Below are 26907 nucleotides of genomic sequence, written 5' to 3' on the forward strand. Positions count from 1 at the left end.
CTAACATGGAAGGACTTTTCTCTAGAGCCAGGAGCTCACTCCCCAGCAGCCCTTGTACAGACACTGCCAACAAAAGCTTAGCAGGTGCCAAATATACTAGGAACAGGTCTGAGAGCGGTGTCATGTCTCTCGTGGCAGAGAAGAGCCAGGACCTGTCTGTGATCAATATAAGGGGGTTTCTTTATTTTGCGGCTGGACACAGCCTGACCCTGTGGTTTTTCTCTGGCTTTCTAGCCCCTCGACTGACTTTCAGCCTATGCTTCCTTCCTGAGGTGGACCTGAGCAGCCATGGCACAGACTGCTGACCGCACGACAACCCTCAGATCTTTTAACATAGGCCACTGCACAGCTATCAAATGCTAACACGTTAGTTACTAATGACCTGAGAGTAATTGCAGCCAGTGACCTCCTGCAGACTGGCTCTTTATCCCATTACCAACCCCCAGGCCCTATGTGTCCATCTCAGTATCTTGCAAAGTAGCTCTGAGCATGCCCAGTAACGAGAGAGGTCAGTTATACCACTAGGGGGAACTGAGCTCACAACATTGGGATATATTTCTCTGGGCAGACATGACTGTTGTGTTGTCTGGACCTAGCTGTTCGCCTCAGAGGGTGGGTGTGGGGACGGGGTGACTGGTAACATGCAGGGGCAGGAATTTAATTCAGGGAGAATGGGATAAATTATACCCATGGGGGCAGGTGTTAAAGACAGGGGTGAAATGAGGGATGCAGGAGATGTAACAGGGACTACGGGAGGTATGAGCAGTGCTTAAAATGGTCTGAAAAAAAGTGTGTGTGTGTGTGTGGGGGGGGGTCTATCATAATCTGTGAGAAGCAGCTTTGATAGGACAGTGCTTAAAGTGGGCCCCTCAATGACCTAGCTTGATGTGACCCCCTGTAACCTCCCCACATTAAGCACGGGGCATGGTGTTTGTTGTTATGGGTGCAGGCAGGGGAGTGGAACCACAGCTCAGATTCCTGGTCAATAAGATATTTTGCTGCCTATCTAGAATAGAGTGATCAGATGTCCCGATTTTATAGGGACAGTCCTGATTTTTGGGTCTTTTTCTTATATACGCTCCTATTAACCCCCCCCCCCCCAATTTTTCACATTTGCTGTCTGGTCACCCTAATCTCTAAGCTTTGGCATCTATGAAGTATAATTGCTTCCTACTGCACATTTAAATGGAAGGTATCTACGAGACGTATTGATCATCCCTGGAAACTTGCTTGCTGAAGCTGCAGCTACAGAATGAAATAGCTACTGTTCAAAAAGCATGTGGTAAAGAAGTGGCTAGTAAGGATAGTTACTATACTACTCAGGTTAGCTTTTAAACAAAGCTACGTGGTGTGTGCGCACACCCACCCACAAAATAAGACAGTGAGTATTCACCCATTGGCATGAATTTGTTTCAGCCACTCACAGCCCTGGTGAGTCATCCCCTTGAAGTCAATGGGAGGAAGGTACTACTCCACGTGAGCAACCTCGTGCGAGCTGTCTCTGCGTGTTCACTTTCTATAAACGTTCACACAATCAAATCTTACCGGAGAGAGAGAGACGTTTTAATTTCACTTTCTGTGAGCATTCCCATCAGAATCAATCAGGGAACCAAAACAATAGCATATGACAGTTGTAACTAAGCAACCCAGCTCAACTAGCAAGCAGTACACAGAATGAAATTAATGAAAAATTTTGCTGAGTAATTTCAGATAATGCATTGGTTAGAAAAAATCTCACTCTGCACGCAGATATTTTGCAAAGAGAAGGAGGCAAAACTTGTTGAGTAAATTATTTGTTGTGAACTACATGGATTATAACCTCGTTGGGGCCAGGGACCTCCTTTTCCTTGTGTTTGTGCAGCACCTAGCACAGTGGGACCCCAACCTCAGTTGAAGCCTTTAGTTGCTACCACAACGCAAATAAATAACGAGTCGCACTTAATAGTAAGGGAGCACTTATAAAAAGCTCAGGAAAGGCCAACAACTGAACATGAGCTATGCTAACAATGAGTTACAGACCAGAACAGTACGTGTCATGGATGATTATAAACCACAGTAGAAGGTATTAAGATAGTTACAAGCCAGCTGTTGACCTGATTATTAACAGTTTATTAAAGCTTCTATTAATCATTTATTAGCTATTTTATGAACTATTGATCAGTGTAGCTTAGTATAAAGCATGACTATAATACTGAGAACTCTTAACTCAGTTCTAATACAAATGCACACTTTAAAATGGTGGTGCTTTTTTTTTTTTTTTGTGGCAAGAAAGGCTGGAAGGGACCATTAGATCAGCTAGTCCATTAAACGGCTCTATTAAACCCAGAGACTTTAGTAAGACTATGTCTACACTACAGCTTATGTTGGCAGAGCTTATGTCACTCAGAGGTGTGATACCGTTAAGTTATACCGACATAAGTGCTCACTCCCATCAGCATAGAGCGTCTTCACCAGACATGCTGCAGCGGTGCAGCTGCAGCACTGTATGTGTAGACATGCCCTTAGACTAAAGCATTTCAGACCTCAGGACTAAACTGTGAGTCATAGGCCAGGGACAGGAGAGACCAAGGTGCCACCAAAGACTGAGGCCCCTGCAATGGCAGGAAATTGATTAGGTGAGACATGCCCACATGATCTCAGCAGACAAATCATGCCCCATGCTCCAGAAGAAGGTGAAAACCTCTAAGGTTATCACCAATCTGCCCTGGGGGAAAATTCCTTCCTGACCACAAATGGGATGATCGCTATGACCCTGAGCATCTGAGCAAGACACACCACCAGCCAGGCAATGAGAAAGAGGATTCAGGCACAAGTCACTGGTCCGTCCCATCTGCTGTCCCATATCCCAGCTGTGGCCAGTCTCTGATGCTTCAGACGGAGGTGGAAAAAAAGCCCCAGAATACATCTAGCCAGTTGTGCACCAGGGAAAAAAATTCCTTCCTGTCCCCTGCAGTTGACTGCCTGAAGCATGAGATTTGATTATAGTCATTATCTTAATGCAGAGCTGCAAGTGATAGGGGCGCATGGAGGGCAATGCACACCAGGCTTTTCATGAGCTCAGTGTTATAGCATTGAACCAAAACACAAAGTACTGATGAATTCTGCATTGGGCCAGTCTCAGCTGCCCGACATAAGGATGGAATGTTCCAAGCCAGTTAAATAACATTGACCCCACCAGCTACAAGTAAAGGAATGAATGGGATGGATTTGGCCTCCTCTCATCAGAGTCCCAGGTGCTATAACTCCCCATGAGGAAGGGTTGTCATCTCTAAACGCCCTCACTTCTCTCGGAAGCGGGGTCTCTCCTAAGCCTTGGGTATTAATGTCTCCTCCGCTGTCAGCCAGCGACAGCAGCGGCATGTAGTGGCTGCAGTATCATTTGTTAATTTCTTGATAGCACACTGTAATGACTAGTTGCGTTCCCATATCACTGACATGGAGCATTACTGATTATGATGATTAATGGGTTTAATTTACTTAGAAAGAATAATGTGCAATAATTCTGTTGTCAAAGCTGAAAATCTGGAGTTCCAGTTGGTATCCTGTCAGCGCTGTGGTTACCAGCCCTTTTGTGTTGAAGAAAAGTCGCTCAGACATTATTTCCTAAACGAGTTAGAATACGGGCAGCCGTAGGAATTTTTCCATCCATTAGCAAAGCTGCTTCACTGCTGGAGGGGCCGCTACATCTCCTGGGAGCAATTGGGCTTCGCTTCCTCCATTGAAACTGTTGGATTTTTTTCCTCTTAATAATATTTTCTTTAATGGTATTTTCATAAAGGTGTCATTTTAAAACAATACAAACTATATGTCCTTTTGCAGATGAGAGACACCGTGAGCTCTGCTCTTATTCTCTTTCCGAAGAAGAGGCAGCACTCGGTTATCATGACTATAAAGGGGATTCTTGACTGAGACTGCGTGCACAGATGGGCCCTGTGGTTCCCTGGTTCCCAGAGTTCTTAACACAGCCACTGCTGCACAGTTTCATCACCCAGGGCCTCGCTGTGACTTGGCCTGGCATAAGCAGTCATGGGAGGGCCTGCTGACTCATTGCACAGTAGTTCACAGCTACGCCTGTCAGCATGTTGCATGAGAATTTATTACTCTAGTTTGTAATCAGATTGGCACCCCCGTTGTGCTACGCGCTGGTGAGACACAATCCCTGTGCTGATCTGCTTGTGCTCCATCCCCTCAGGCCAGCCTGGCTCTCCCACAGACTCCCCACTTGCCTCTCTCTCGTTGGCTGTACCTTTTCTGCGTCAGACACTTATGCGTCCCGGCTCAGACTGATCACCTCTGAGATGTGTTTTGTAAGGCATAGTAGAAAAGGTCAGATGTGACACACTCTTGATTGTGGTTCAGGGTCCTTTGTAACTTTAGTCCTTGATTTAATGATATTTTTCCAGGGAATAAGAAAAGCTTCCCAGCCAGTGACTTACGTTACATCTCCATGTCGCAGGCCTGGTCTATGCATCAGTTAGGCTGATACGGCTATGGTGCTTAAGGGTGTGAATTCACACCCATGAGAGTTTTAGCTATGCCACCCTAGCCCCAGTTGTAGATGTGGTTAGGTCGATGGAAGAATTCTTCCTAGCTCTACCTGTCGAGGAGGAGGATTAATTGCAGCGACAGGAGAAAGCCTGCTGTCGCCCTAGGAAGCATCTACGCTACGGTGCTACGATGGCATAGGTGCAGTACCATGTAGTGCCTTTAGTGTAGACATGGCCTTGGGTGCCTTTCCCCTAGATGTGAAATACTCCACAGATCTTCCCAGCTGATGTTCTGAGGTCTAGCCACTCTGGGCTTACCATAAGTATAATACAAGGTAATCAAAACCCAAGCAGCTAGCATGATCCAACTGTGTCACCCAATCTACACAATCTTATTCTGTGTATTCCTTCCCCTAGCTCCTTTTCCTGTTGTTCTCTCTCCAGCATCCTGTCTTGTGAATGAATTACTCTTTGAGGGGAAGGGACTGTGTCTGTGCTTGCTAAATAAAACAGCACGGACCCCTTTGGCATCTGTAATGCTGCAGAAATATTAATGATTTAATTAGTCTGTGGGTCAGTGAATATCACCCCTCATTTACAGAAGGGGAAACTGAGGCACGGGGAAACTTGCATAAGGTCACCAGCAGAGCCAGAAATAGAACTTAGGTCTCCATCTTAATCGCTGAACCACACTGCCTCCTTAATCTAAGCCCGCGGTGCCAGACAGCACAGTTGTGCTGTCCTCTTTCACCAGTTAAGTCACTAACCAGACATTGCTGGCCTGCTGCTTCTTATGGAAAGACCCACTCCTGAGCTACTCTAGACACACGGAATCTGAGAGTTTTCCAATATTGAGGCAGGAACTGTGAGGAAGATTACGATTTTAGGGCCAGATCCAACTCCCATTGAAGCCAATGGAAAGTTGTATTAGGCCGCTGCTATGCTGCCAGACCCTGGTTGGGTGAGGTGCTAAATGCATTTAAATTGGGTATGTTACTCTTCCCCGCCTGTCTTAACAGACTTAGAAGCCTTGCAGGCTCTACAGAGGCAGCAGCTACAAAGTGGCTGCAGGTCTGCAGAGGGGCAAGTGGGATCTAATCTAATCTGCAATGCACCTGGGGGGTCTGGGCCTTCTAGAAATGAAGGCTATTGCTCCTGCTATGACTGATTAATAACTGTACTCCAGGCAGTCCTGACATTGCTCTAACCAAGTTGTTCACAGCCTGTCTCTACTGCGCTGCTGCAGTGCTCTAAAAAGCGCTCTTGGCCTTTGTAGAGCAGCCTTTGTGCCCTGCGCCCCAGAGAGGCAGGAGCGTGGGAGTCTGGCTGTGCCAGGCTATGCCGCTGCCCTGCACCAACCTGTCTCATGTACCAAATGAGATGCAGATCCGGCTCAGAGCTTGTTTAAATCTCTGAAGCGGCTTGCTCTCGTCAGGAAACAGGACGCTAAAACCCACAGCCCCTTGCTCCAAGGAACTGTCTGTTTGCAGCAATCCATCCACCCAGAGCACTGTCTTCTAGGAGCATGTGCACGCCTTCACCCTCCTTTCTAGCTTCTCTCCCTGCTTTTGAAAGACCTTATGATTCTTACCCACACAGCAAGAGAGAGAGGGTTTAAGCCTCTCACCCATTGTTTTATTGGACAGTTTAACCCATCACAGCTCCTCTCTCCCCCCCCCCCCAGTCCAATTCTAACCATTCTGGGGCCCCTGGCAAGGCCATTCAATTGGGACCCCATCTTCAAGGCCCAAGATTCAGTGAATTGTTTCCTTCCCCTCCTTCCAACAGCTCCGATGGGGGAGGAACAGGCAGATAGGCAATGTGCCCAGAACTAACATGCATGGATTTTTCCCCAGGGGACTAAAGTTACCCGTGCCAAGCCCAACCAGCACAAGCAGCAGGTAGCACTAGGACATGAGTGGCAAGCAGCCTATCCCTGGTGGGGTGGGGCCCTGCTGTCTGCAGGTTTGGTAGCTGTGGCTGCACTGGCCCTGGGGCCTTTAACACTAGGGATGGCTGGTGTGAGCAGGTGCAGGTCCGTCTGAAGTTAATGGCCTCAGGATAAAGTTTCATCTGCACAGCCCCCTCGCTAATGCTAGCCAAGCCCCTTCCTGCGCTTCCTTCCGCAACACACATCTGGAGATGCAGCTGTTTTGGGAAGCTTTCCAGCTCTAAAAGTTGACCCCCTGCTTGTGCAAGAACCTCCTCCACTCCCATTGACTCCTCAGGGAGATGCAGGTAGTCAGCACCCGGTGGGATGTGCACCCTTAGACAACAAGTTCTTTTGGGCAGGGACCCTGGCGTTTGTTCAGCCAATGTTACCCATTGCAGTGTTCTATGCATACCTATGATGCTTTTCTATAACTCCGCACAATGTTATCTATTACCGCTTCCCTGCTTTCACACCCTTATAACGTCCTGAAAATGTCACCCTTGGGGTGGAAATATTCCAGGCTTGGTCTCTGAATGAAGATGAATTGCGGTGGACAGTTTGAGTAAAATGCCTGCAGCTGTGTTTGAGCTATGGGAGCACGAACAAAATACACTTTCCTGTTGTAAACTAGAGAGAGATTTTAACTACTCTGTCTTTGATCAGAGCCACAGCAAAAGCAACCAAAGTTTGAAACTTCGCAGGGATGCCGTCCACAGCAATTCGTTTAAAGGTGGGCTCTGCGGGACGGATCCCGCTCCCTTTGAAGTCAGCCGAAAGGGTCTCATTGACGTCAATGAAAGATGTATCATGAGTGGGCAGCTAGTGAACAAAGCGCTCCTGTGAGGCAGGCTGAACTAGTGGCAAGAGCACATCCGTGGAAATTAGGAGACCTGGGCTCTGGTTTCAGGTCAGTCTGTGACCTTGGGTAAGTCATTTAACCTCTGTTTCCCATTTGTAAAACAGGGATAATAATCCTTCCTTTCTCCCACTCTTTGTCTATCTGGTCTGTTTTAGACTGTCAGCTCTTTAAGGCAGGGATTGTCTCTTATTATGGGTTTGAACAGTGCCAGGCACAATAGGGTCCTGATCTCCGTTGAGGTCTCTAGGCGCTACTGTAATATTAAAAAACCCCTGTTTGAATACATGTGTTGAAATCGCAACCGGATGGTGAATATTTCCTGGGCAGAAAAAGAGGCTGCATTCAAAGCATATGTGATTTAGCAGAAATCAGTGACTAATGCCGAGGATCCCTGACTCCCTCCCGACCCCCACCCGTGGGTGCAACTAAATCCCTGGCATCCACATCCTCTTGCTCCATTGAAACAGGCAATAGAGGATGCTCTTTTTGCAGGCTTGCCGGAAGATTTTTAATGACCTGTGTACTTTTATTATATAATGGCTCAATGTTTGCGCCATCAGGCTCTTGGCCTCTTGGCAGGAAACAGACAAACGAACTGGCATCCATCCACTTGACTAATCACAGCGACGTTGTTTACTTTTTGTGGTTTACCTGATCGATAGTGGCATTGGTTCTGCAGCTTGGGCTCTGTGCCTGGCCGCCTGACCCAGGCAGTGCGTATCCCTCTGCCATGTTGGCTTGTGTCTGGATGGAGGGCACTGCGGAAAGAATTTGCAATGGGGGCAGATGAGTGCTGTTGGCAGCATCTTAGAGAGAATCTTGAAAACCAAAGGCCAGATTTATCCCAGTGACATTCTCTGCTCCCTTGCCCCTCATGTTGTCACTTATGCCAGTGCAGACTGGGTGAGGGATGCTACCAATCAGAGTGGAAGCATTTGACATCCACTTGGTACTGGTGGAAGTGATGAGACAAGGTGCAGAGCAGGGGAGAATCAGGCCTGACAAAGTGCAGGAGCAATGCCCCTGCCTCTCAAATACTTGATTTAGAGAATGCAGAGTAATTATATTTTCATAGATTTTAATGCCAGGAGGGCTTATCGGATCATCTAGTCTGACCTCCTGTGTCTCACAGCCCATCACATTCCACCCAGATACCCCTCTATTAAGCCCAAAGGTTTTAGTCAGACTAAAGCATTTCAGTGCTCGGGAGGTGAAGCTGTGTGCCACAGTGAGAGAATAGGAAAGACCAAGGTGCCACCAGTACCAAGGCCCTTGCGATGGCAGGGAATTGATTTGGTGAGCTATGCCCAGATGATATCAGCAGGTGAATCCACCCCATGCTGCAGAGGAAGGTGAAAAACCCCAAGGCTCCGGGCAGTCTGCATGTGGGCAAGACCTACCAGCAGGCATCTAGAAAGCGGATTCTCTATACTCCTTCAGGGCCCTGGTCCACGCTGTCCTTGTCCTGTCTCCAGCTGTGGTCAATCTCTGACACTTTAGAGGAAGGTGGAAAAAAGCCTGAATACATCTGACCAGCTGTACTTTGGAGGCAACAGATCGTTTCCGACCCCTGCAGGCAACCAGCTGAAGCCCTGCGATTTTAGTATAGTCATGGTCTTAACGCAGAGCTGCAAGCGTTCTGAGCATGTTGAGGGCAATGCAGGCAATTCTGTTCTGCCCGTGGCTGATGAAGGAAGGGAATGAACTGGGGGACTCATGGAGTCTGTGAATCTAAGGCCAGAAGGGACATCCGCGACCAGGCAGCCTGGCCCTCTGCACACACAGGTCATAGAACGTCTCCCACAAGATGGATTGCAGCATCTCTTTTAGAAAGAAATCTAATCTCATTGTAAAGACTCCGGGGGGGGGGGGGGGGGGAGGGGGGGAGTCCACCACCTCCCCTGGTGAGCTGTGCCAATGTTTAATTACCCTGGCAACTAGGAATTTGCATCTTATTTCAAGGCTGAATTTATCTAACTTCAACTTCCAGCCTTTGGCTCTTGCTGGGCCTTTGTCAGCAAGGTTGACGAGCACCCTGCTCTCAGCTATCTTTTCTAGTCACAGTCACCAAGCCGCCTCGCCGCTGGGGAAAGGTGTCAGAGAGCTGCCTCGAGAGAATAAAGTCTTCTATTTTCCCCAGTGGCAGGTGCAGCCTGGGCAGCAGAAGCAATGAGACACCATCCCCATGTCTGGCAGAGATGAAATCTTGGGGCACGTCCGCACTGCAATAAAAGAACCGGGGCATAGCCACAGCTGGCCCAGGTCAGCTGACTTGGGCTTGTGGCGCTCAGGTGATGGGACGCTAAAATTGCAGTGTCGATGTTTGGTCTCAGGCTGGAGCCCAGGCTCTGAGACCCTGTGAGTGGGGGGCGGTCTCGGAATGTGGGCTCCAACCCGAGCCTCAATGTCTACACTGCAATTGTATAGCCCGGTGAGCCTGAGGCCAGTGCAGTGGCTCCCCAAGGGGGAGGGAGGCTGGTGCAGTGGCTCCCTGAGGGGAGGGAGGCTGGAGAGGCTGGTGCAGTGGTTCCCTGAGGGGGAGGGAGGCCAGCGCAGTGGCTCTCTGAGGGAGAGGGAGGCTGGGGAGACCAGCGCAGTGGCTCCCTGAGGGGGAGGGAGGCTGGGGAGGCCGGCGCAGTGGCTCCCTGAGGGGGAGGAAGGCTGGGGAGGCCGGCGCAGTGGCTCCCTGAAGGGGAGGGAGGCTGATGCAGTGGGCTCTCTGAGGCGGAGGGAGGCTGGTGCAGTGGCTCTGTGAGAAGGAGGGGAGGGCAGTGTTGTGACCCCCTGGTATCAAGGTGCGGTAGAGGCTGGGGAGGTGACTCCTTGAGGGTTAGTTAGGTGGATATTTATGTGGGAATCAACAGGAGTAGTGCAGTGTGGGGTGGAGAATAAAGCCACCCACCCTGATCCCCTCCCTCCATTACCCAACCCATGGCCCGTGGACGCTGGATGCCTCGAGCGGAGCGTGGCCTGTTTGTGCTGACATGCTGTTGATCTGAAAACTGCTGTGTCTTGGAAAGTCAGAGCAAAGGTTGGTAATTGAATCCAGCAGGCGCGGGAGCCTGCCTTGGGGGCTGATTGGTATTCCGTTCTGGTGCAAAGTGCTTAAGAAAAAACTTATTAATTTCCCCTTCTACAAAGAGCAGGAGTGCGACAGTAATCACAGTATCAAGTCATAATAATAAAAAAAACTCCATTGAAAATAGCTGTTAAGACTCCGGAGGGTTCAGCAGGGAAAGATTGTATTAAGATAAAGTAGATTATAACACCAGCGGACATTAAAGGTTGTCATTGTATGGTAAATCACATCAGGAAGTCACAAAAGCTGCTCTTTACACAGTCAGGGATGAAATGCTCTGATATAGCCCCTGATTTATACTCTGCTCCCAGGCACCTCCTCTGCGCACCCCTCCAGAAGACAGGTAGATGTGGGGAGGGGGAAGGAGGAGACTTGATAGGCAGGCTGAGTTTCCGAGCTGTGGTTTAAAGGGGTAGAGGTCTGAGAGCAGGGAGGGCAGCACTGGCTCATTCCACTTCTTCAGGGTGCTGGGGCTATCTGCACATTTACTGCATTGCAGATGCATGGCTAGAAGCCTCCCCACAACCCCGCTCTCCTAGACACAGTATAGCAGTGATCTGATCAGGATACGCACAGTCTGAATGCCTTCCACCCTCCCAGCCATCCTGTACTCTTCCCCCCCTGCCCCCACCCAGCCACCAAAGCCATCTCTCTGCCCCTTCCCCTATAGCATGGTCACCCTGCCCCTCCCAAACAGACCCCAGTAGCACCCAACACCTCCCCTCCGCAACATCCCCTTCCAGGAGAAGCTCCCATAGCAATGAGCACATGTAGGGTGGAAGGGCAGGAGTTACGAGTCCCCAGGCACAATGCAGAGCAGCCACCCACGCTGTCTCCTACCATCATTCCAGGATTCTGTCCTGATTCTATTACAGCTAGAAATGTGACTGGGGCCTTCCATCCGGACATTTCATAGTTGGCTGGTTTCAGATCTGGATCTCCCGATGTCCCTGAGCCCCCCCGCTCTGCTTCCATGACAGATCCACAGCTGGAAGGAGCCCTGTGTCCTGGGCCCAACGTAGATGAGGCCCAAGATGGCAGAGACCGTGCAATTCTGGTGCAGTTAAATTCAAAGCAGAATTCTATGCAGCCTTGAACCTGAACTCTTAACCCTGGCCTGGTTCTCAGCTTCTCAGCCTCACCTTTTACAGGAACCAGGTTTTGGTGGTGGCTGGCGGGTTGCATGCCTGCAGCACCTCCTGCAGCTATGATGAGCTCTTGCTACCTTTGTTTGGGAGCCCGGGGGATGGCCAGCTGCAGCTGGGGGTGGTTAGCCATTTTGGTGAGTTAGCATCTGAATCTGCTGGGGATCACCTACAATCTGCAGGTGAGCTGAGAGGCGTGTATGAAATCTGAGAGCTCCCTAAGACCAGGTTGTGACAGTTCACTGGGGATGGGTTACCCAGGCGCAGCACAAGGGGCCCGGAGCTTGTCTTTAAAATAGAGGCAATGAAATGGAAGGGACTCTCAATGGAAACCTGGAAGGCTAGTGTTTTGTGAGAGGAAGGACACGGGCAGGTCCCATTTCTATCCCCCCATTGAAAAGCCCCCCCAAACAAACCTCCCCCTATGCCAACACCTCTTCAACACTCAGCATCGCACAGCACAGCCTCGCTTCTTGTTTTCCTGCTTGATGGCAGCACCCTGACTGACAGCAGCATGGTCTAGTGGGCTGAGCAAAGAGTTAGGAGAGAGGCCATCCTGCGTTCCACTCCCAGTTCTGACATAGACCCACCATGAGCCTCGGTGCCTCTGTTGAATGGCGATACTGAGGCTGTCTGACTGACCCTCTCGGGGGGAGGTGAGTTTGTGAAGTTAGGTTAGTCCCTGTTTGGAGAGTCCTATGTAAGAGCTGCCCATGGGCCTGAATCTGACCTTGTGTGTAACTCTACTGTACATGAGGAACTGGTGAAGTTGGGGCCATGTTGGTGTAAAAGCAGCGTGAGAGGGAGGATCAGTCTCCATCTGTCCAAGTCTCGTTTGGAATCATGACCCCCTGCAGGAGGCCTCTTGCCCTGCGCGTGGTGGCCCTCAGAGTGGGCTGGCCATAAAGCTCAGGTCAGTCTAGGGGGATTTCTCTATTGGCTCTAGGTCCTTTTTGAAATGTACAAAATCGAGAAGGCTGTCAAACTCTGCTGTCTGCCAGCTCCCGATTTCCTGTTTCTAGACTCTTTTCTGACCTCATTGGTGTTACACTGGAGATAATTCCATGTAGCACCACTGGCGTCCACCTCATTTATCCTGGTGTGTGAGAGATCAGAATCAGGCTCTGAGACAGTTTCAGACCAGCAAAGAATTCAGTGCCCATCCTAGACAACGGCACCTATACCTACAGGGTAACAAGAGAATGCAGCACTGCTGTCTGGCAGGGAAAATGGGAACCTTGTGGTGATAGAGAATGCAGTGTGATGACACGGGGAACTCCCGAGCTTGATATTTAGCGTGCATGTTCCTAAGAGGTCAGTGCAAGCTTGTCTGTGACCTGCACAATTAAAAAGAGAACCTCTCTGCACAAATGCATATCTGTGCATATTTTCTTTCTGTCAGCTGAGCAGGGCTGCTCCAGTTGGGTACTGTCTCACCCATCACAGTCAGAGCCCCTGTGCCGAATTCACTGATATGACTTGGGGAAAGCTGGTTGTCTCTCATGTCCTTCTGCATAGATCCAGGGTTACTTTGGGAAAGCAGGCTGGAGCCTTGACTCCCCTGAAGCTGACTGAAAAACAAACGTCCTCACCACCGCCGGCAACCAAAATCAATAGAATCACTTTTTTTTGTGGTTTCATCTCTCCCCAAATGACCATTTTTTGTCTTCAGTTCCAATTTCCCATGCAGATAAAAGGCTGTTTTCACAGCATTCCCTCCAAGAGTTATTGGACCACAAATTGCCATACAGAAATGGCATCGGGGCTAAAGTCACCAAAATGCATGCCTTTGCCAGAGCGGTGCTGTTTTGCCATTGGTGCCAGTGAAGTGTGTGCTTGCTTATGGACATGACTGAATGTTGCCCTGGTAGCATTCACAAATGCTTGTTAAACCCTCACGCCAACATCCCACTCTCTCGGTCTTTTGCATACATCTGCTCCCAAAGCAAAACAGTGTCACTTCTCCCAGCGCTTGACACTCTGAACTCTCTAGCACCAGTATAAAGAGCCACAGAGCTGGTTTCATTAGTGCCCCTGGATTTTATGAGCCTGAGAAGTGAGGGGAAGGCATATTAAGGGTAATAGACTTTTGCTGAGATGGATGTTAGTGCATGTGGAGTAACTAAGCCAAGCTGTTTCGCTGGCTAATATGCACATTTAGGAAACAATTTGAGAGTGTGAAAACATTTTAAAGGCATGCTAATTTCAAGCTGCAGAGAAAAATGTACACCCGGAGAATCGAAAAGCAAGGGCTTAGAATTGGGCAGGCAGGAACTCAAACGACTCATTTCTTCTGTTTAGGATGCTGTGACACTGACATGCCCAGATATGCCCAGGCATGCCCTGGCAAATATATTACATCTGTGTCTGACTATCTTCCTGATATTTCACCAAAGGACATTGTGGGATGTTTGTACAGGAAACATTTCCAGAGTTATGTAATATGTAGAATATTGGTTTCCAAAACTGGTGGAGTTGAGACTTGTCCTGTGAGGCAGGGTAGGTCTCAGAGCTGACTCAATCAAAATTGAGAACAACTGACATCTGTCAGCCCAGCCCAGAGTCTACAGTCTGGAGTAGATGCAGACTTGATTTGATAAAGACAAAGGTCTGGGACTGTATAAGAGAAGGAAAGAGGGCACAAATGGAGGTGACATTCTGCCAGCAGGAGTGTCTCATGACAAGTGGGTCCCTCCCACTGGATTGGACAAGCACTATAAGGGCTGACTGTTGGGTGAGAAATAAGAGTGTGAAAACATTTAAAAGGAATGCTAATCGCAAGCTGGAGAGAAAAAAGTGCGCGCAGAGAATGGAAAAGCAAGGGCTGAGCATCGGACAGGCAGAAGTGAAACGAGTCATTATTAGATAGGAAAGTAACTTGGTAAAACACAAGCAATAGCCTCCACTTATTACATTTTTCTTAGACCTGTAACCTCACGTTTTCAAATTCTCTTGCTTTGCTTTTATTTGAGCCTTTACCTCAAGCTTTGCTAAATAAACTCCAGTTTGGGTTTACTATAGAGATGGCTAAGTGCCTCGTGCTAAGGAGAGTACTGAGCTAAGGGGAAAGCTGGAAATGAGTGCACTGCTTCCAGCAGAGGCAGCAGATCAGTGTGCATTGTGGATGTCCAGAAGACAAGGGACTAGACACTCGAGTATAACACAGTGGGGTGTGTAAAGCCCTAGCCTGCATTGGGAAAGAACAGGGCTTGTGTTGCCCGGTAGTTTTGTGTTGCCAGCAGCACAGATGAGGGTCCCTCCTGCTGAAAGCAGGTGGTAGCGATTCACCCTAGACACCTGGGTTAAGCCCCCAAAGTGTGTCAGTTGCACTGTGACCCTTGTTGAAGCACTGCAGAAATGTTGCCCACAATGCTGCTTAAGGAGCTCTTATGGGGTAGAGGAAGAAGCGAAATGGATAGCTAAAGAAAGGCGAGTGTGAAACATGTCAATAGTAAAACCCGATATGTAGTGCAGGCTGGGATGGTAGAAGGAGGCTGTCTGCAGTATGTTGGCCAATCTGATTAAATCAGGTGCTTGACTTCAGCTAACTTGCTCATGTCCAGATTTTCTAATTCACCCAAGGTACTACTGAGCTCCTTGGAAAATTTGACCCCCAGTAGTGAGTGTTGAGCCTACCTGAAAATTCTGGCCAAAATGTATCAGCCCCCTCTGCTGGAACTGGACGAATACCGCAAAAATCAAAGTCTACGGACTTCTGAATTGGTAACAATTCGCTGCCACCAGGTTCATTCTCCTTTTGTGTTTGCTTTCCACAGACATTCGAGCGATTGCATTTTACCAGCACAGACCTCCTGGAAATCAGGGTCCAAAGTCATGTGCACAAGAACTCATGGAAATCAACGTTTACATTTGCACATGTGAGTATTCATGCTGGGGAAGGGCACTGTTGGGCTTGGTTCATCCATGTCTCTACCCTCAGTTCATGGTGGGTGCAGTTTCACCTGAATGGCTGTGCTGTCTGTCCCACTCCACGCCTGCACTGCTGACAGACCCAGACCTTCCTTCACCAGCTAAGAGTCCATTGCTGAGGCTGAATCCAGCGAAATTCTGCTTACTACATTGGGCCTTTTATATGAAATAACTCTGGTTCCAGTAACTCTGATCCCTGTAGATCCATTTAAATGTGCAGTAGGAAGCAATTATACTTCATAGACGCCAAGCTTCTAGATTAGGGTGACCAGACAGCCAGTGTGAAAAATCGGGACAGAGGGTGGGGGGTAATAGGAGCCTATATAAGAAAAAGCCCCAAATATCAGGACTGTTCCTATAAAATCAGGACATCTGGTCACCCTATTCACTATTAACCTCTCTCCACCCAGCGGAGCAGCTGCTCGCCATGTCTCTGTTTCCCATTGCATACCAACGTCTGAGACAACAATGAAGCCTAGGGACTGAACCTGATCTCAGACAAGTGCAAATCTGGAGTAACTCCACTGAAGCCTATGGCATCACTTTGGATTGACCCCAGTCTGGCCCCTTGCCCTTGAGAGGCCAAGTAAATTATCTCCACCAGGTCACCTCTCTTTACTATCGTATTATGTCTGCCAAGCCAGGGAGGGATTCGTTTCCCTTACAACAGCAATATTGGGCTGACCTGATCACTGTCTCCTTGCCCCAAGTATTGTACAATTCTAGCCTCAATTCCTCTCAGCTGATTTCCTTGGAACCAAGATGAAGTTCACTGGTCTGCAAATCCTGGGAGTTTCCTTGGCTGCTGCTGCTGCTTTTCCCCCCAAACAGCACAACAGATACCCAGGGCAGGAAGGAGCCTTCTTAGTGAGGGGCTGGGGGCATTGATGGCTTCGGTCAGGGAGGGAGGAATGAATGGACAATGAGGACATCTAGAGTCCAGGGTCCCGAAGAGATGCTGGGGTTAGGACTGTAGGTAGGTAGGCTCAAGAAGGTGTCTTTTGAACAGTGAAGGGCAGAGAGAGCAGGTCTCCCTTGGAGAGCACGGGGCAGTAGAAACTTGAGCTATGCTAGAGAACAGGAACGATTGTCCATTGTACTCAAACCCTGCCCCTGACTAGACATGGGCTCAGGTCAGAACGGCTGGATCCAGCTTTCCAGAACCCTCAAGTTGGGGGGAGTTTGGCTGCATTTCTGTGGTGCTGAGAGAGATGGCAGGGCTTTGCGTACAACTGCGCCAGGGGCCTGAATTTTCACAGACTCCCCCAAGCCCAAAGACCGGTCTCTAATGCGTCTTCATTGCTGCAGCACAGCAGAACTGAAGCCAAGAATGAAAAAAGGAAACGGCTCTTTAGTCTGAGCAATGAACAAAATCGTTGTGCCAGGCGTTTCCCACCTGAGAATTAATAGGAGATTTCCTCAGGCGGGCGGCTTGCCTCTAGGCCTTTCTCTCCCCGGACGGGCATCCTTGATGTGCTGGGAAGTTTCTACAGATCCCACCCGAAACCTGCAGAAGTAAATAGACTCATGAGGCTCCACATTCTGAGGGGCCTTAGTTCCACCCTCTCCTGTTGTCAGCAGCTTAAGGAGCCGTGTTATTAAATGGCTGTACAATGTTACCTTGTGCCAGTGACAAGCATACGAGGCGGGGAGGGAGGAGGTGCATTCCACCAGCGTATCCATGTCCCTAACATTCATGATTGCCTGGATTCCATGGGTGATGGATGGATGGGTGCCTGAGTCACAGCCTGGGGTATGTTCCCCATGCAAAAGAGCAATGGGAAACAGAGGAGCAGCCGAGTCCTATGAGCTGCATGGAAGAAGGGAGTTCAGCACTGGGTCTGTCCCAGGAAAAACATCAACAGTCCACATTGTGGATGGGATTCCAGGCCGTGCTGTAGGTGGGAGGATCTTAGGGTTAAATAGCTCTCCAGACACTCCTGGTTCTTCTCCTGCCTGCACCAATGCTGGAATATCATTAGCATCTATTACAGTAGCACACAATCAAGACCTGTGCCCCACTGTGGTAGGCACTGTACAGACCCAGTCACTTCTCCCACTCAGTTTACGGTGTGGATAGACAAGATGGATAAAGGGTGGGAAGGGAAACAGAGTCACAAAGTGACTTATTCAAAGGCATCCAGCAGCTCAGTGGCAGAGCTAAGACTAGAGCCTGCATCTCCTGAGTCTCAGGGTAGCGCTTTGACCATTAGCCGGCCAGTACTCCGGCTGGGATGTGTTTGTGTTTTTAAAGGAGAGTTGAGTTGACATGATGGCTCGACAAATTCTTTGTCTTGGTGCCATGATATGGGACACCTGGGCAAACATCCAAGGTCCATCATGGTTCAGTGATAAGGAAACTGGAGAAACAGCTGTGTCTAGTGAGGGGAAACACTTGGGGGAATGCCCAGGACTTGTTGTGGTTCAAGAATGGGGGTCCCTAAGGCTTGTGGTGGATTAGTGATGGGGACCACCTGGGGCTTACCATGGTGCAGGGATAGGGACACTTGGGACACACCTGAGGCCTCTCATAGCTCTATGATTAGCGCACCTGGAAAATCATAGGGAGCTTATTATGATCCCACGCCAGGGACATGTGTCAAAACCCCTAGTGCCTCTCCTAGTCCCATGGTGGGAACATCAGGGGCTTGTGCAGTTTTCAAGGCTGAGGGTATCCAGGGCGATGCCCAGGGCACGGCTGGCACTAATAAAAGAAGCTTGGGAGAAAGTCTCCCTCATTATTGAGGAGCAGCTATGTGGCAGCCCACGTTCCCATTGGCTCATGGGGGAGGAGGTAAATGCCAGTGTGTTTATGTCTCCTAAAGGGCAACCTCAATTCATTGGGTAGGAACAGGAACTAATAGAGCAATGAGACTCAGGTAATGCAATTCCAGTGATAGAATCTAACCTTTCAGCCCCTCCTGGGCGACGGAATGAGGAGGTTTTTTGTCTGGGAAGCTGCAGAGCGACCTATGGTCCCTGCCTTCCAGTCTGCCTCCTGCGCCATGTGGCAGGGCACATTGCAGGGGTGTGGGACGCCAGCAAGGGGGTGACAGTGCCGTGGAGGAAATAAATATACCTGTGCCAAGAGCTGCCCCCAGGAATGGGCTCGCTATTAATAACAGTAATAACCTATGCCAGGAAGTGGAGGGAGCATTTTTTTTGTAAAATGTTGATTATCTGCACTGTCTGGGGCAGAAACAAATCGCACCGACAATTTCATTCTTTTATAATGCCCCACAATGTCGTTTTCTTTTATTACCATTCACTAGTTTTTAATAGGCCAGGTGCATCGGGCCGCAGAGCAGCAGATAAATTGTGGGGCTGCATGAAGGAGAATGCACAGTGGCCCCAGATGGCTGGAGAAGGCTGGCCCACACAAAAGGTGAGCTGGAGCCTGGTCTGTCCAGACATGGCACACTTGTCCTGTCCTCCTCCAACCCCACAGCCTCTGCAGTGGAACAGCTGGGATGCAGCCCAGATCCCTGCAGAGCAATTGGGAAGCAGATGGCAAGGAAGGCTGATTTTCTGTCACCCTCCCAAGTCAGACTTGCTGGGAAAGGTGGAAGGAGGAAGTGTGGAAAGGGAGAAAGAGGGTGGGAGAGGTTCTTTTAGTTCACACAATGCCTGGGCCAAAGGCCAAGGTCTCACTGAGCTCCCATTGATATCAATGGGGCTTCACCTGAGTCAATCCTGAATTAACTAGAGTGACCCCACAGTTGGATTTGGCCCCAAGTATGTAAGTCTTTGTTGGACAGAGCTAATAATGGAAAAGATAACTCACTGGCCAAGGATCTAGAATGGGTCTGAAGGGGTTAACCTGGGCAACAGCAAAGGCCAGTGGCTCGTCCTCCATTAAACTCCTTTCCTCAGACAGCATTTACACAGCCCTCGTAAGCTCCTTCGCAAAGCCCTCAGCTATTGAAGTCCTTTATTGTTCCATTGAAAAGGAGGGCTCTGAGCAGAGGTGCACTGGGAAGGGAACTGCAGTGTGCTCCTTGTGCATTGAGATAATGAGAGCCTTTCCTTCTATCCCCCTAGGGGAGGAGCTTCTCTGAGTGTAATCCCCAGCCCCCAGGACATCCCCTCCAGACAGGGGCTTGGCAATCAGCAAAAGGCACACTGGCCTCTCTAGAATTCATCCCAGGTTTTACATGGAACCCAGTGCATGCTGGGACAGGACTTCAGGAGTTGGGGCAATGCTGCCAGGCTGCCCATGCAGGGCAGCTATGACCCGTCCAGTTGCTAGCACTGAAGCTCACTCAGTGCCTTGGTTTAAGGAACTCCTGGTGAGCTGAGATGCAACGCTGAGGTCACTTACAAGCAGGTTTCACTCCGGGTATATGGCGCTTCCTGTCATCCCCGATGGAAAAACTTGAGCCCACAAAATGGGGAGGAAGCAAAGGGACCAGTGCCAGCTGCACTTTTAGCACAACTAGCGGGTGACTTAGCCAAGAAATTCTAGAGACAGTGATCCTCCTCTCTCCAGCCTCCTTCCCAGTGATGGCCTGACCCTGCCGTGGGTGAGCAATGCCCCAGTAGCATAGTTCATGTGTAAAATGTCAGAGAATGTGCCAAGCACCTCCTGGGCTCATTCTGCTCTTATCCCCGGCAGCCAGTGAGGTGGTTTTGCTCTTTCCCTCCACGCTTCTAGAGTCAGGGCATCCAGGGAGAACTAACCAGGCCCCCGCACCTGCGTTATCCACGTGGTCGAGATCATGTTGTTCTGTGGAAGCAGATCTAGGAGACAAACAAGAGGCAGCTTCCTTTGTTACTTTGGGCCCATGACACGAGGCTCTCTTTGTGCATCTTATTTTCAAAACACAGGGAAAGCAGGGACAGCAAATGTAATTACAAACCCGAGTTCCCCTCTTCTTTCCGGCCCGGAAGAGCAGTCCTCTCCCCTTTGATGCAAGATCAAGAACGAATTCAGCTGCCTGAGTTGTTGAATGATTATTTATTTAAAATGAAAGGAAATTACCTTCAGCACCGTGTCAGTTGCCAGGCCAGTGAGGAGAGCAGCAGGGGGGTAGAGAAAGCAGCGGCAGCAGCGTTTTATTGGGCAGCTTCGCATGAACAATGAACAAAGGAGTCTGGGGGCGCCTGCATCCTGGGGATGAGAAGGAGCCACTGAAACCCAGGACGCATTGCCACTAGCAGCCGCACAGCTGGTATGGAGGGAGAATGTCTTGTCCAGCCCTCTAAGCAGCCTGTGCCCTATTGCCTGCCTACGTAGTAAATTAACACTCCTCCACCTTTCACTGGAGGAGCTCCAAGCCCTTTACAAAGAATTAGTTAAGCTTCACAACACTGCAGTGATGGAGGTATATTACTGTGCCCATTTACAGAAGGGGAAACTGTGGCACAGAGGGGTGAAGTTTCTTAAGAACATAAGACTGGCCATACTGAGTCAGACCAACGGTCCATAGCCCATTGTCCTGTCTTCTGACAGTGGCCAGTGCCACAGGCTTCAGAGGGGATGAATAGAACATGGCAATTATCAAGTGATCCATCCCCTGTTCTCTAGTCCCAGCCTCTGGCAGTCAGAAGCTTAGGGACATCCAGAGCAAGGGATTGCAACCCTGCCCACCTTGGCTAACAGCCAGTGATAGACCTGCCCTCCATGAATTTACCTAATTCTTTTTTGAACCCAGTTATACTTTTGGCCTTCACAACATCCCCTGGCAATGAGTTCCACAGGATGAGTGGGTGTTGTGTGAAGAAATACTTCCTTTTGTTTGTTTTAAACCTGCTGCCTATTCATTTCATTGGGTGACCCCTAGTTCTTGTGTTAGGTGACGGGGTAAATAACACCTTCCTATTTATTTTCTCCACACAATTCATGATTTTATAGACCTCTGTTAGAGTTCCCCCACCCCCCCAGTCATCTCTTTTCTAAAATGAACAGTCCCAGTCTTTTTAATCTCTCCTCATACGGAAGCTGTTCCATCCCCCTCATCATTTTTGTTGCCCTTCTCTGGACCTTTTCCAATTCCAATATATCTTTTTTGAGATGGAGCGTCCCATGGATTTATGTAGTGGTGTCATTGTGTTAGGAACGCTCCAAGGTCACAAGGTGAGTCAGTGTCAGAGCCAACTCCCAGTTTCCTGCTGTAAATCACTAGGCTCCACATACCCTGCATTGAATAGCAATTCTTGGTATCAGTTGAGGTGGGTCTAAAGAAGCTGGATTTGCTCTTTGGTGCGGGGCCTGTCCTTGCTGTGTGTCTGTACAGCGCCTAGCACAATGGGGTCCCGGCCCATGCCTGGGGCTCTGAGATGCTACTGCGGTCCAAGTAAATAACTTGCAAAACCCAAAGCGGGTCTGGGTCAGATCAACATTCCTGTTTATCACAGTCATCCAAAGTCTGGGTGGGAGGAGGAAGGCCTGGAGGTTTTGGCTCATCTTTTCCCGAAGCAGCCGGACGCTCTCTGCCCTTGCTGTGTGCATTTAGCAGCGCAGACAAAGCCATCCAGGCTTGAAAGCCATTCTCTCTTGCCCTCTGTCAGTGCCATGTGCGGCCCGAGGCACCGTCTGAGGCCTTAATGAGGCCCAACTTAAAGGCTGACTTAGAAAATAAAAGATTCCTTTATGCTCCAGGCTGCAGCTGGAGCAACAAATGGCTAATAAAAGGCTGGCGCCTGGAGGAGAAGCCTCCCCTGAGATTAAGGGGCATGCAGTCCTTTGGGCGATGTGTAATGTCTGAGGCTTCATTGCCCTTGGTGGGGGAAGCTGGATATGATCCCCTGGCCAGGGAGATAAAAGGATCATAAACCAGAATGGCACCACGTCCTGCCTGTGATGCAGCCGGCACCAGGGGCTCTGCTCAAGGTGAGACAGACGCAGCCCAGCCCTGCTTCAGGCTGTGAAAGCAGCTCCTGAAAGTCATCCTGATGTTTTTGCATCTGGTGGGGGTGGGGGAATAAATGAGGTCAGCACGGAGGCTGCTAAGCTGACTGGGAATGGTTGAGCCCTGGGGGAAAGGCAACGCACACTTGAGATAAGCCTGAGTCGGAACCCGTCGGAACCTCCTTTTCTCAGCCGCACTGACCCACCACTCCTGCTGTTCTTCTGCATGCTCCTACCCTCAGCCCTTAACACCCGCTCCTTCCACCTGCTCTAGCCCCTCATGTCCACCCCAACACCTGACCTCCACATGTTCCTAACCCTTGCCCCCTCGTGCCCATCCTCTGTCTCCTACTCACCCCATCACGTCCTGCACCCCCCTGTATCCTGAGTCCTTTTGCTTGCTGGATTATTTTTCTTTACCAACTTTGCAGCTGATTTATCCTCCATCTTTCCCCAGCTGTGGGAACACACACTTAACCGGTGACTCACAGCAACGTCAGTATCTGCCTTTGGAGCAAAAAGACATAATGTGCTTTGTTCTGCTGTTTGCTAGTGCAAGTGAAATTGCTTTTCTTCCCCCCACATCAGATGCTCCTTTCTTTTCCCCATCTCTCTCCGCGTGTCCAGAGCAGGTTCGGAAAGAATCACAGTCTCTTGTTTGCTGATGGAGTCTGGGATGAAAGGAGCTTTTGTTGCTGGGGAACATTCCACCTCTGTCTAGGGAATTGTAGAATGGGGCATGCAGTGAGTGTGGATACATGTGTGTGTTTGTGTGTGGGAGGGTTGGATCGTTGTGTTCCTTTTGTGTGTACCTTTCCGTGCTTGTAGATAGTGCGCAGACTTATGTGTGAGAGCCTGTTGATGTGAGCTTGTGTGTCTCTGGGCCTGTGTGCGTGCCTGCACTGGTATGTGTGTTCCTGTGTGTTTAAATGTTTCTTTGTGTCTTTGTGTGTACCTCTCTGTGTGCTTGCTTGTGGTTGGGGCTGTGCATCTAAGCGTGTCTACGTGCTTGCACACACGTGTGTGGGGTGGGGTGGGCTGTGAGGGCCTGTTGAGGAGTCAGCACTGGGTTGGAATACAAAATTCATTGCACATTAAAGGAAGCTGCGGGTTGCTCTGCATTGTTTCTTTGACGTGCAGGGCATCATCTTTCTCCTCTGCAGTGGACAGCCTGGAACAAAAGCAGCTGGGGCTGGCTTCCTAGCAATTAAAATGGCCTAACAATCAAAACTGTCCAGTTGTTGTCCAGAGGCAATTAATACCCGCCACAAGGCTCTGTGGCTAGCAGAGGGAGAAAGCTTTGTGATTTCTGCTGGTTCCTCGGACACCAGAGAGCTGTGCACGGCTATGTGAGACACTGTAATTTGTGACTTAAAGCAGGTCCACCAGAGTCACTACAAACACCGGAAATAGTTTTCAGTGTCTGTCATCTTGTTTTATTTTTGTATCTCAGAAGCACCCAGGCACTGAGAAATCTCAGCTCTCTCTCCAGCTCTCTCCTCTGTTTCTCTTCTGCCTTTGCATGATGGAGCTCTTGATGGATTCCTGGGTGACTCCCACCCGGTGCTGATGGATTGCTACTCCCGCTTGCTGTATGCTCCAGCTGTCTCTGCCGTTCAGTCTGCTGGATTGACAGGGCCCATAAATCACCCTGGAAGGCAAAGCACTCGGAGCGTGCCAGCCCTGTCTGCACGGTGCTGACGCACCACAAGCCTCGCTGGCAGCAGGGTGGACTGTGGCGGGTTTGGGAGGAGGCAGGGATACTGAATCCAGCTGCTGGTCTCTCATCACCTCAATAATTAAAGGAGGCTGGGGTATGGGGATGGGGAGTTCAAGGTCTCTTTTATTATTTATCTAGCCCAGGAAGCCTTACAGAGCAGGGCCCTGTCTCAAAGAGCTCACAGCCTGACTCATGGCAGAGATGGGATGGCTGCTCCTATGTGGGGGTCCTGAGGAGGAGGGAGAGAGTGTGTGCAATGGGAAAGGCTGTCCCATACCCGGGGTGGGAGGTGGGGGGAAGAAACTGGGAAGTGGGCAGGAGAGTGGTAGAAGGAGATGGAGAGAGCAATAGAGCAGCCAGAGGGGTTGGATTGGTCAGCGGGGCCAGCGTTCTGCAGAGCCTGGAAGGAGGCTGAGGAATGTAAGCCCAATGGGGACAGAAAGGGAAATGAGGCTTCGCTGACTCTGTCCTGATCGCCATTAGCAACGGGCTTGGGCCACAGGGCTCCACGCCAGCAGCAGATTTCAGGGCCCTACCTCCGGCAGAGAAGGAGACAAAGGATTCAGCGAGGAAGGAGGCTTACTGGGAGAAGCAAAGGGCGGGAGCGGGGAGTAGAAGGGAGTGAGACTGCCGGGGTGGATCTTGCTGGACAGAGGAGACTGAGCTTGGTATGGCAGAGGAGAGGGAGGTGTGGAAGTTTAGACTTGAAATTAGACGAAGGTTTCTAACCATTAGAGGAGTGACGTTCTGGAACAGACGTCCAAGGGGAGTAGTGGGGGCAAAAGACATATCTAGCTTCAAGACTAAGCTTGATGAGTTTATGGAGGGGATGGTATGATGGGATAGCCTAATTTTGGCAGTTAATTGATCTTTGCTTTTTAGCCGGTAAATATGCCCCATGGTCTGTGATGGGATGTTAGATGGGGTGGGATCTGAGTTACTACAGAGAATTCTTTCCTGGGTGCTGGCTGGTGAGTCTTGCCCACATGCTCAGGGTTTAGCTGATCGCCATATTTGGGGTCAGGAAGGAATTTTCCTCCAGGGCAGATTGGCAGAGGCCCTGGAGGTTTTTCGCCTTCCTCTGCAGCGTGGGGCACGGGTCACTTGCTGGAGGATTCTCTGCACCTTGAGGTCTTTAAACCACGATTTGAAGACTTCAATAACTTAGACATAGGTTGGGGGTTTGTTACAGGAGGGGGTGGGTGAGATCCCGTGGCCTGCGTTGTGCAGGAGGTCAGACTAGATGATCATAATGGTCCCTTCTGACCTTAAAGTCTATGAGTCTATGAGTGTGCTGCAGGCTCTTGGCTGGTATGGTCACTAGTTCACCCAGATCGGTGCTATGCCCTGTCTTGCTCAGCCAGTACTGCCAGTTAGGGACGTTCTGCTTATATCATGTCCCCAGCAGGGCCCGTCTCTGAAATCTGCCTCATGTTAGGAGCCTTTCTGGTGTAAGCCCAGCTGCATCTGACTTTCAGGGGTGCATCCACAGCCCATCTGCTGCCAGACCCTTCAGGACCTGGGCCTCAGCAGCGAAGAGTCAATGGGTACATCTGCACTTGGAGGGGTGATTCCCACCTTGAGGTGAGATACCTGCTCTGATTGAGCTAGTGCACTAAAACTGGGGGATAGCCGTGGTGGTGGGAGGGGCTAGCTGCCCTGAGTATGATCCTGTCCAAGAGGCTGGGCGTGTACTCAAGGCGGCTAGCCCCTCCTGCTTCCCGTGCTGCCGGAGCTGCACTCTCTTTTAGCGCGCCAGCTGGATCAGAGCAAGATTGGGTATGCCTCCTCAAGCTGGGAATCCGCTCCCCAACTCCAAGTGCAGACGTACCCTGAGTGCACCAAGGAGAGATGGAGGGAGAGGAGAGAGGTCTGTGAGTGGCAGCAGGGCTGGAGTGGGCAATCTCTGAGTGAGCTGAGTGAGGTCGCGTACACCTTCCAGACACCAGGACAGCAGGAGACTTGGACTTTCCACCCCTTCATTTCAGGGGCTCCTGCCTGGGTCAGCCTGAGCTGAGATCTTGTTAGATCACACATGCGGAGCAATGTTGGGTCAGCTCAGGCCCTGGATGAGAGGACTGGCTGGGTGCTGCAGGAGGAGGATGGTTGATTCAGGCTTTGTCTTCGCTAGAGGTTTAACTAATTGTGGATCATGAGTTTTCTTCATAACACGCTCCCTGTCCAGACTCCAACACCCCTCGGTGGGGCCATCGTTGGGCCCCACCAGGAGGCAGCTGCCACGCTCTGGGCGTCCGGCAGAGCACGAGTTAGCTTGTCTGACTTTTTGCAGTGAAAATGCGCAGCCACAGCCAGTCACAACAATCAGTAGATCACAGCCTGTCAATTCCTTTCCACCAGCCCCCTGGGCACCTAGCTCACCAACTACCTGTGCTCTGTCTTCTGTCTGGAAGTCACCCACCTTCATATGCCTCTGCTCAGCCTCCTTGCTCCCACCCTACTGGCAGGACCTTCAGCTTCCCTTCTCTGTGCTGTGATTGTGCTGACTGTCCTGCAGAACACAAGCCATAGGACTTCCCGGTACTAATTCTTACTTTGAGTCCAATGCTGTGCTTGTACTAGAGCAGTTCTTTTAGGATAACATCCCATCTTGATGTAAAAATTGCCAGGGATGGAGAATTCAGCATGGCCCTTGGTAAGATGTTCCAGTGGTTAATTGGATACATAGGAATAGTCGGTAGCCCCCTGACCAATACTGAGCCAATATCCCAGTATGGTGCTAGGAGACACTGTGGTTATCAGAGGTCCTTCTGACCATCCATCCTATCTATGCCATAAAGGAGGATTTAATTATAGTGCTCCATGGGGCCCTGTGACTTGTACGCTCATTGGTCATGTTGTAGTGAGGCGGTGTGGTTCCTTGCCGCCCCGGAGAGAGACGAGCCC

At 50.1% G+C, this 26907-nt stretch overlaps 1 protein-coding gene across 1 annotated transcript in view; it reads left to right on the top strand.

Moving 5' to 3' along the window:
- Positions 1-15680, top strand: part of UBIAD1 (UbiA prenyltransferase domain containing 1) — a 58340-nt gene extending 42660 nt beyond the window's left edge. The window contains exon 3 of the mRNA XM_065574959.1: positions 15280-15680. Coding sequence (XP_065431031.1) covers positions 15280-15605 — 326 coding nt within the window. The 3' untranslated portion in view covers positions 15606-15680. The remainder of the gene's footprint in view (positions 1-15279) is intronic.
- Positions 15681-26907: the final 11227 nt, after the last annotated feature.

This window comes from Chrysemys picta, chromosome 21, assembly GCF_011386835.1.
Source record: "Chrysemys picta bellii isolate R12L10 chromosome 21, ASM1138683v2, whole genome shotgun sequence".
Taxonomy (NCBI): domain Eukaryota; kingdom Metazoa; phylum Chordata; order Testudines; family Emydidae; genus Chrysemys; species Chrysemys picta.